Source organism: Acomys minous (assembly GCF_964271855.1).
Source record: "Acomys minous genome assembly, chromosome: 4".
In the NCBI taxonomy this organism is placed as follows: domain Eukaryota; kingdom Metazoa; phylum Chordata; class Mammalia; order Rodentia; family Muridae; genus Acomys; species Acomys minous.
Window position 1 is genome coordinate 128,199,059 of NC_140486.1, and position 11,341 is coordinate 128,210,399.

At 44.1% G+C, this 11,341-nt stretch overlaps 1 protein-coding gene across 7 annotated transcripts in view; it reads right to left on the reverse strand.

The window, feature by feature from the left end:
• PTPRM (protein tyrosine phosphatase receptor type M) overlaps positions 1–11,341 on the reverse strand; it is a 687,660-nt gene that overhangs the window by 357,956 nt on the left and 318,363 nt on the right. For all 7 annotated transcript variants that reach the window (XM_084778137.1, XM_084778138.1, XM_084778136.1 and 4 more), the window contains exons 6-7: positions 10,225–10,399; positions 4,097–4,390 (exon numbers count right to left, since the gene is read on the reverse strand). In XM_084778137.1, coding sequence (XP_084634263.1) covers positions 4,097–4,390; positions 10,225–10,399 — 469 coding nt within the window. The remainder of the gene's footprint in view (positions 1–4,096; positions 4,391–10,224; positions 10,400–11,341) is intronic.

Genomic DNA, 11,341 nt, shown 5'->3' on the forward strand with positions numbered 1-11,341 from the left:
TTTTTAAATGGGTCATTTGTTTCCTTGGCTTTGTTCTCTGAGTTGTTTTGTCTATTCTGGAAGCTAAGCCTCTGCCAGATATGTAGCTGGCAAGCACATTCTGTGGCCCTTTCCTTCACTCAACTGATTGTTTTCTTGGCTGTGTAGAAGTTTTATGAGGTCCCAACTGTTAGTTGTTGGCCTTAAATCCTTGGGAAATATCCCTGTTCGCAAAGTCCCTTTCTTCACTTGTATCTTGTAGGGTACTATCTATGGGTTTTTCCCCAGCAGTTTTGGTGTTTCGGGTTTCAAATTGAAGTATTCGATCTACTTGGGTCTAATTTTTCTGGAGGACGATAGATATGGGTCAAGTTTCACTCTGCATATGGACATCCAGTTTCCCTAGCACCGTTTGTTGGAGATGCTGTCTCTCCTCCAGTGTTTTTGACTTTATCAAATATCAGATCGCAGTAGTTATGAGTACTTATGTCTGGGTCTTCTATTGTATCTCATTGATCTATATGTCTCTTCTGTGTTGATACCATATTGATTTCATAATTAAAGTTCTATAATATTTCTTGAAGTCTGGAATTATATTCCCCCTAGAATTATTCTTTTCTGGTCAGGATTGCTTCGTCTATTCACGATCTTGTCTGGTTCCATAAGAACTTTAGGATTTTTTTTTTTTCTATTTCTGTGAGGAATGTTGTAGTTAGGATTGCATTAAGTCTGTAAATGGTCTTTGGTGGGACAGCCATTTTCATAACCTTAACTCTACCCATCCATGCACACATGATGTCTTTCCATTTTTTACTTTTAAACAGCTGGTGTGGGTGGTCTAAATGACTCCCTAATAATACAGATTATCAATGTGGCCTCTGTTTGCCTTCCAGAGAATGAGGGTGAACCCCGATTGCTGAAGACACCACACACTTAAACACACATGTTGGGAGACTCCAGCTGGTCCTGACCCCAAAGCTCCTTTCCCATGGTCCAGCTGTCATGGTTCTAGGAAGTACTGTGTAAGGTGCCAAGAGAGGAAAACAGCCAAACATTCCTACCATATGCAACACCTATGAACCACAACAATTACCAGCATGGCAAGATATTTACAAAGGTGCAAAACTTGACACTCACAAGTCATCTGCAAGCAACAGCTGTCTAAATGGACTTAGGGCTCACCCTACAGGAGGGAAACCTAGCCAGGCTCTTGGTCCAGTGAGGTCATGGGATGCCTTGGAGAATAATCCACTACCACCACTTTTCTGGAACAGCATGATTCCTTACCATGGTTTCAATCCTATCCTTATGACCCCAGATAAGAGTAGCTGCCACCTTTCATCAAAGAAACCTCTTTTCACAGCAAATGGGATTGAAAACCACAGCTCCGGAGATAAGTGGGTTGGTGGATAACCCATCCCCACTACGCACACCTACATCACAGCTCCTGACTCTATATTGAGGGGATATTCTGGAGGAGAGGGTGGAGAGATGGGAGGAGCCTGCACAGCACGCAGGCTGCTCCTAATTCTTCTCGCTCAGAAATGGCTGTGCAAACAAGGCTAGAACAATGGCAGCACCAATGGACATGGTAGTGTGGAAGGGGGAGACTTTCATGGAGTGACTACTGCCTACTGGGAGAGGGGAATTAGTTTCTCTCAGGGCTGAGACCCAGGCTCGCGGTCCACTGCACAGCGGTCAGCCTTGAAACCGTATACACTCATACAATGAAAGCAGAGCTAAAAGTTATATTTATAGTATATTAGTATTGTATATGTACCATAATACATACATACACATAGTATATATATTTAATACTAATATATAACATATATTAGTGCACACATACACTTAAGGAAAAGGGACTTTCAACTTGAGAATGGGGGCATGGGAGAAGTTTGAGGGAGGGGCTGAAGGAAGGAAAGAGAGGCGATATGATATAATTCTATTTCAATTAATAAAAATTATGAAATGTGAAGTGTTGCACAAATGTAAAATCATGTCACCACTTCCATGAATTATTAAAATATTACCATTTGTACTGCTAAAAGCCCCACTGTTGGCAATGCTATGCAAAGCCAGTGTCTCCATTACAGCATATGATATGATGAGAGTTTCACAAAAGTAAAATCATGTATAGAGCAAGTGACCGGGGTGTGGAGGGTTAGGCAAGAGAAGCCAAGCTGAGAAAGAGTTAGGAAATTTCTAGAACCGATGGCCAAGCCTCAGGAAGGCCTAGTCTGAACAAACAGATCCCATTTTAACACAGATGCCTGAAGGAAGCGAGTGGAGCAAGTTCTTCAGAAGGTCCAGACGCAGGTCCCGCAGAAGCAGGGCCATCCCAGAGCCCTCAGCTGACATCCTGGGACGAGCACTGTACTGGCCCCGCTGCCTAATACAAACTGCCTTTCTTTTTCTTTTCTGAGTCAAGGTCTCACCACGTAAGCCCTGGAACTCACTATGTACAAACTCACAGTGATCTGCTTACCTCTGCCTCCCTCCCAAATGCTGGGATTAGAAGCGTGTGCCACCATTAATTTTTAAAGAAAAAAAAATTCCTGCGAGTACTGCCATTATCCAACGAGGATTGTCCAAATAAAACTATAAACAGGCGCAACCATTAAAGTTCACCGGCTTCGTGGGACCGAGAGGACAGCTCAACTGGTGAAGTGCTTGTTGCACAAGATGAGGACCCAGCTCAGTCCCACACCCACTGGGGGAAAAACAGGCATGGTGACGCGTGACCAGATGTGGCTTACGAGCCACACACACACACACACACACACACACACACACAGATACACACCCCTGTGTACACACAAACACACAGAGCAACTGCATATACACACATATATATACAAATACATACACAATTGCATATGGATATAGAACTGCATATACGCCAATCATGCACACATAACTGTACACACATTCAACTGTGTACACACACACACACACACACACACACACACACACACACACTTCTACTATTAACAGATAGTCAGGTGATACAGCTTCAGTGGGCTTTTTTGGGGGGGCTACGCCTCTAGGATCCTCAAGAACAAGAAAATCCTCAGATGACCCTCAGCACACATGATAACCCTTTTCTACCGCACACAATATCCACCATAATGTAAATACTGTGCAAATGGCTGATAGAAACTATTGTTCAGAGATTGAAGTGCAGGAAATGTTTGTACACATTTACCACGGATATAATTTTTATCTGAATGTTTCGGATCCAAGGCTTTTTGACTGTATGACTGGGAGGCCCTGAGAGCACCCACCAGCCTTTGAAAACTCAGGTGACAAATGAAACCTCGATTGTGTCTTCTTCACTGACACTATCAAAAGCATTAAGTGACTCCATCCAACTCCATGACCTCTCCTCCCCCCCAGCACATCATTCAACCAAGGCCTCGTGCCCACTGTGAAGAGCGCTGGGCAACGTCTACAAAGCATTTCCTGTCGTCCCTGACAGGCGTCACTCACAAGCCACTGTGTGTGGTATGGGATTCTCTCATGAATGCTACGTTTTGCTGCCCATCAGCCTTCTTCTACGTAACTTTCAGAACGGCTTTGGCACAATCGATACTTTGTAATTCAAGAGTCCAAGAATACACACAGTCCACAAGTCTCTCTCTCTTACAAACTCCCAGTCACTGGCCAGAAGCCACGCCTCACACACCCATCAATAAAAACAGCTTTCAAACTCTATGAGAGAATCTCTCACTCCGTGGCACTGCCCTTGGGTGATGAGAACATAAGCTACAAACATAAAACAGAGATACTGGAAGAAGTGCCTGACCATTAGCAGACATCAGTGATGTAGCTGGCCTCTGTGAGCCCTAGGGACCATTGCAGTATCATGTGGGACCCAGAGCAAGATGTAAATCATGAAGAGAGGTAGAGACAATTGAGAGAGAGTAGGTCTTGAAGTCACAGGGGCTAATGTTCACTGTTAACTTATGATTTACCTTTAGGAGTATTTTTATTTTTATCCCGACGCGGAATACAGGCAGCGCTGTAAAAACACGTGATCCAACTGTGGGATCCAACACTGATGCCAGCACCATGAGAGACCATGACCACAAGTCAAATGACGCCAGGTACTCACCAGCACACTTGGTTCTTGTCCTCAGAGCTGGCCCAGGGGACCCGGTGCCACCCTCCCCCGGCCTGGTGAGGAGCACGCTGATCTCATACTCCGTGTCTGGGTCAAGGTGCCCAATTTTGTAACTCGTGGAATCCACTGGCTGCCTGTCATTCCAGCTCCCACTGGCTGTGCAGTACTCGACCTCACGGGCCACAATGGGTCCATCCCCGTTGATGGAGTTGGCATTGAGCTGTATCCACAGATAGGTTGCTCCAACGGAGGCCAGCTGGGGTGGAGCAATGGGAACAGGTGGTTCTGAAAGCACACCAGAGAGCGATCTTTTAGTTGCTTTGGTATTTGGTGGAAACACGCACCCATAATGACAGAGCAGATGATATTCAAGATTCACCATTGAACTGTTGAGAGGGAATTTGTGCTGTTAAATAGGCGTATGCAGAGAGCGTTAATGATTTAAACAACATTCAAACCTTACGGCTCAGTGTTTACAAGTACTTATTACTCCTCTTACAGCCAACCTGGATTTGATCTCCGGTACTCACGTGGTCGCTCACAACCATCTAGGTTCCAGGAGATCTGGGGACCTAATGCCTTATGATTGTCCATGGTGTACATATATACATGTGAGAAAAAAAAACACTAACACACATAAAATAAATAAATAAAAACAAAGCTAACCTGAGCTGGACACCTGTATTCTCAGCTACTTGGGAAAGAGGCAGGAGGCTCCCTTGAACCTGAATGTTCGAGAACAAGACACTGTCTCGAGGGAGAAAGGGAACAAAAAAGAGGCAAGGATGTGGCTCAGTTGGTGGAGAGGCTTCCTAACACGCAAGAGGCCCTGGGTTTGAACCCTAGCATGCCGCACAGCGGCCGTAGTGGTGCACATCTGGAATTTCAGCACTCTGTAGCCACAGGCTAGAAGATCAGAAGCTGAAAGCAATCTTCAGAGTTATCAGCAAGTTTGAAGTTAGCCTGGACTACGTGAGTTACCATCTTAAAAAACAAAATCCCCAAAACAACAAAGACAAACCCTACCTAACTTGTTCAAGTAAGTGTGCCTATAACCTGCCTTGGAACACAATGTCTACAAATATTTTATATCAAAGGTTTTTTCTTCCTGTCACTAAAGTCACCACTGAAACTCTTGAGAAGCAGATCTTAAACAGCAGGGCAGCTCCATCACCGGCCTTCTCACTGGAGCGCTTTTCAACATCATCAAAGGCATCAGAGTTTTCCACATCATTAAACTGAGTTGGTGCATGCCTGTAATCCCAGCACGTGGAATTGGTGGGGGCAGGGGGGACGGTAGGCCAAAGCTAGTCATGGCTACTTAGGGAGCTCACAGACAAATTCGCTTCTGTTTATATTCCCAATTGTTTCAAAACAAGGAAGAAAGGATGGTTCCTCTCTTCAGGATCCACTTCTGACGTGACTCGTTTTTGCCCAAAGATGTCACGATGAGCTCATCTCACAGGGAGGCACTGAGCATTAAGGGCCACTGCTGTTGTCCATAAGGTCCATAAGGCTTTACTAAAGCCATAGCAGCGAAGGAGGCTCTGAACCAAAGGACACACCACACCCAGCTTGATAAAGGTCGAATAAATCAATAGCAAACACTCCCCGTAACTGGATAGTCTCCTGCATTGGGCTGGTTATTTTCATCTTTGTCTAAGAAGGGGCAGGCTGGTCATCTTACCTATAAATCATCTGTCACCTTATTAGTTAGATGCTAGTTGAATGACCCTCTGGGCACCCAATGAAGGAATTCTGCATGTCATCGACACTGTAAATGGTACCCACATGATGGATGATGTCATGTAAAACATTACATATATATCATCTGAGAAAACCATGAGATCTAGTGGGTGTTTTCTACAGGCACTTTGTGTCTTCTCAGTCTTCTTCTTGTTACTTCCTTGTTTCACTTACTGCACTATGACTGAAATACGGGCGGGCGAGTATGCTGATTTGCCTGCTACAATTCCTCTTGCCATCTCAGAGGGCAGACATGACCAATCAATCTCAGCTTTGCTTCCTGCTGAATGAGACCCGACCCATAGGAAAGCTAGTATCATCTGAGGCCGGTGCCTGTGATAGCAGCAGGTGGATCCCACTCCACCAACCTCCCCCCTCCCCCCTCCCCACTACGAAAGAAACTGACGTCAGTTCTCTGCTCTTTCTGTAAAGATGGCGTGTCCTTGATTGTCTCCATATTTGAAATGTGATAAATGTCACATTGACTATAAATTATCTCATTAGAACAGGTCATACTAAGACATATTTTGACTGTGTTTTATTTAAGGGACTGCAAATGTGACGTAAAACATTTTTCCATTGTTTAGTCAAAGGCAGCTTTGCGGTTTAAACAGTTCTCACTTAACTTACAATTAATTTGTAACAACAGGCAATTCCTTAAATAAGACATGTAATGTGATTTTTAAAAAAACATAGTACAGCCAGTCTGTCTTCAGTCAGAAAAGAGCTCTAATCTAATGTTGCAGCCATGATAAAAAGTAGGCTAGGATGGAAGGGCAGCCAGCTACCATTAAGGATTGAGAGTTCCCTTTCTAGCCATAGCTGGGGACAAGGTCACAGGGACAAGGGTCCAACTGCTCACTTAGGATATTCTTACTAATATTTGAGCATAGAGATGACTTCAGCAAGGTTCTTGTCCAGAGAGCATTTTCTGATTCAATCCCCATTGCTGAGAGCTAGCCATGGCCTAAATCAGATGGAACCTTCGCCTGGGACCCACAGGCAGCTGGGGCAGACATTCAAGAGAACCATCACAAAAATAAGTCAACATTTGAATTTTGAAAATAAAATCACAGAAGAGGGAGGGAGGGAGGGATGGCTAGAGAAAGGGAGGAATTTCAGTGTATATTTTTTGTTTTGAGACAATGTCTTGATAAGTTGCCCAGGCAAGCCTTGAACTTGTGATCCACCACCGTGAGCCTCCAGAATAACTGGAATGCAGGCCTTTGCCACTAGAGCAGACTAAAATACTTCATAATACACGTAAAAAGATACCACCAAATTAACTGTCAATCAAACCAGGCATGAGAACTTACAGATCTAAACACATCACTTAGCCTCAACACCCATGCCTGAGAATGGCTGACACACAGATGCCAATGTCATATTTAGTTAGATAGAACTTATATGTGAAATATATATTTTACCCAAGTCCAAGATACTGTGTACAGCACATGGGATATTTTCTAAAGCCATGAATGGACCTGGGCATTACTTAAGAAGCTGATCTCCTGCTAGCTTATCTTCTTAAGGGGATTTATAGACTCTTCAGACCTTCGTCTCCCTATTTGTAAGACCTTAGTACCCCAAAGATTACAGGGTATCCAGCTGTACATGAGGATTACTGTGTGCTTTAACGCAACATTTCTCAAAAAAAGTAACATCATTAAAGTAGTAGAACCCAGTGTATTATCCCCAATATATGTGCCTGACCTGGTGGCAAAGGCTTGTACCCCAGTTACTAGAGATGCAGAAGAGGATCAATTGCAGATTCAAATCTAGTCTGAGCAACTTTAGTCTATATGGGAATAAGGTTATAGATATATAAACGAACACGTACATCAGCGCACCACACAGCAGCTGTAACTAGCCTTGGCACTGTGCAGAGATACAAAGGAGTCGGAGCCCACCCTATCAATCAGCCAGGGGCCCCATGCTGTCAGAGCTCAACCTGTCAATCAGCCAGGGGCCTCATGCTGTCCTCGGACAGGAAGATGTGGTGCAAAAACACAACAAGAACTCATTTATTCATTTTGCCTATGCGATTTCTGGCACACTAGAGTCTTCTATGTTACTCGTTGTAGCTCTAACAAGTTAACTTTCTCAAGGGGGAGCTTAAAAAAAAAGATGCCACATTTGCAGGATGCATTCACCACGTGGGCCCTGGCCAATCAGGGATGCAGGGCAGCAACTGTAACTCAGACAAGGGGAGGCATCTCAGAGACGTGCACCAAGATGGAAGTTAACTAACTAATAGTGAAAAGAAGAGTATTTGGAACAGAGAGAGGTGGGGGAGAAGGAGGAGAGGAGGAAGAGGATGAGAAGGGGGGGGTCCTCAGCTGGGAGCACCCAGGCTGTTTCATCCACCATGAGAAGTCCGTTTTCCTCTCTGAGTCTTTGACTCTCCAGAGAGCCTTCCGCGGGGCACAGGGTAGGGGCTGTGTAACGCTGATGAACTTCAGTCCTGCTATGAATCTTAAGCTTGAGCTCAAAAATTCACCTGGGCAGCCCAATTCAAATTTCACTGCACATAAAAATGCACTGTGGCAAATCATACGACTCAAGTAAATATTGAGTGTGTCCTTCCTTCTGCTGCGCATCCACCAGTGCTGTGGTGAGTGACTGTCAAGGTGGAGTCATTGGCAGGCCAGCATCTTGTCTCCCAAGGCAAGCCAGAGCAGACAGGAACTCCAGCAGCCTGGAGCAGGATTCCCTCCCAAGCTCCCTGCCAGCTCTTATGATGGAGGCTGCGCCTGGCCATTCGGGTTCAATACGGATGTGGCAGAGGGATGGGGTGGGGGCTAAATAAATGACCTGGTTTTTACAGTTTTGAAATTCGGAAGTAGGGTCCTGTTGTATATTCCCGAGTGAAAATTATGGATACTAGTTCAGACAAGACGAACACCCCTGTGAGCCTCTCTATCAGGGCTGATACCCACCTACCATCAGCTTGTTGTAGACACACATGTTCTCTCTCTCTCTCTCTCTCTCTCTCTCTCTCTCTCTCTCTCTCTCTCTCTCTCTCTCTCTCTCTCTCTCTCTCTCTCTCTCTCTCTCTCTCTCTCTCTCTCTCTCTCTCTCTCTCTCTCTCTCTCTCTCTCTCTCTCTCTCTCAAGATTTATTTATTTATTGCTATGCTTACAATGTTCTGCCTGCATGCACACCTTCAGGCCAGAAGAGGGCACCAGATCTCATTATAGATGGTTGTGAGCCACCATGTGGTTTCTGGGAATTGAACTCAGGACCTCTGGGAGAACAGACAGTGCTCTTAACCTCTGAGCCATCTCTGCAGCCCACATGTGCTCTCTTTGAGCTTCCCGTCGGCCCTATCTTTATTCTACCAGTTTTATATTCAAGTCAATCAAGGCAGTAGAGCGAGGTGGCTCGTTCATAGCCCATGTCCACTTGGCTTGTGCTGTGGTGTAAAACCTGTCCTCTTTGAAGCTGGCTGCAAACAGAAATTTGCTGCGAATGGACCTTAGCTTGGTGGACACCTTGATGCAGGCAAGTTTGCTAACTTTACCCAAGGAATGCCAAGCAAACTTGTAAATACAAGGCACAGCCTTGAGGAAGTGGCGTGGTGGCATCACACGTGAATCTCATGTTCCACTGAAGGGTTGAAAACTAAAATAGGTGAAACAAGACAAATTTGTCTCTCCCAAGAAAAACAGGGGTGGCCTGTCACAAGTTGTCTAAAATGGCAGCATGGTGCACATGCAAGTTCAAATTATTGCACCTGGCACCAAAAATTACATTGGTATCTTGATGGGATAAACTCTTCTGCTCACAAAAGATGCATTAAATGGGCTAAAAGAAAATTATTCCCCCTCCACTTTCTCCCACCTTCTTGAATATAATGACTCAATTTCTCAGCCACACGGAATACAGTGACAGAGCATAACTGTGACCTTAAGAATGCTAAGACACTGTTACCAACACAGCGCCCATGATATAACAGGGCTTTTATACAGATACTGCTGCTCCATTTTATTAACTACCTTGATATCATAAACACCCCGCCTGGTGAATATTTGCATTTTAAGTGATTTTTCTATCAGGGGAAAAAAATTCGTTCCTTAAAAAAAAATGCATAGGTTGTAATCGGTAAACACAGAGCTGGCAGAAGCCCTGGATGAGAGCATAGCTACTGCTCTGTGTGCTACTAAACCAACATCAATCACATACATTTTTCAAAAACATTGCTCACATGCAAAATCTGTGCTTAAAATGCCATCCATCCGCATAGCCTATCACCAAACTACTGTTCAGGAACAGACAGGGTAAGTTTGAGCATAAACAAATACGGAGCAAACAACGATGAAAGCATGTCTACTTTAATAGGCAGTTTGAGCATATAAAAACACATTAAATACCTTTAACTACCAGCTCTGCATAGTTGGATATGCCGACACCTCCTTCCGTGCGGATCATGCAACGATACTTCCCAGCGTCCCGCTTGGTCGTGTTCACAACACTAAATGAGGCTATGAATCTTCTGGAACTAGTCACCTTTATTTCCTTCAATGGAGCATCTCGGACATCAATGCCCTGTATCAGTGAGGGTAGAAAGGACAGAAGGAAGCAATATCAGCTGTCACATCAAGACAGTCAGACACCTGATGGCGATTACCAATGTCACATTCATACAAATCTTGGTTCAATTGTTTATCCCCAGAGGCAGCTGTTCCCTAAGAAACAGCAATTCTGTCCTAACCAACAGAATGAAGATTGAGGGCTCCAAATTAAGTGTGAAGAAATGTGTTGTTTGTCCTCCTCAAATATATTAAGTTAAATGAGCTGAATGGGAAAGAAAAATAGACAAAAACTCTTTACTTTGCTTTCTACAAATATTTGGTTCTTTATAACACCTTATCCTATATTTTTATTTTTTGTTAGAAGACAAAATTATGTTATCAATTACCCTGTTGCTAACCTCAATTTCTAGAACCAACAAACAATTGCCAAGAATAACATTGAAATTGACTTTAGGCATGACCATCACCATGCCTGCAGCGACCAGACCCAGAGGACTCATCCGAGTTCTATGACGTTTCTCCCCCATGCACAAAACCACAGGAATGGATGCTTGATAAATATCTCAATCTGAAATGTAATGAATAAGACGTCACTCTGTGCGCCCTATGCTCCCCAGCGCCCATAGGCTGGTTCTACTGTGGAGAAGTTTTGTATTTATTACACCTATAATAAATACACCAAGTTAGTCTTTCCTTTTCACACACTTGGAAATCCAGTCACTGTAAGAGATGAAAGACAAAAAGGATATTAACAAATTCAGTTTGGTGTTATTAAAAACTATCTTTTCTGTGCTGTTTAGATTGGTAGGAAACATCAGACCAAGGTCAAGGGTTAAGTATGATACCAAGCCCTATGTCCATTATTCATCCAAAAGTGATGCTTGGGGTGCCAAGCTCTGCTGTTTAATCTATCAGGCACCCCAGGGTCAAAAATGCCAAACCACTGGTAGACAGC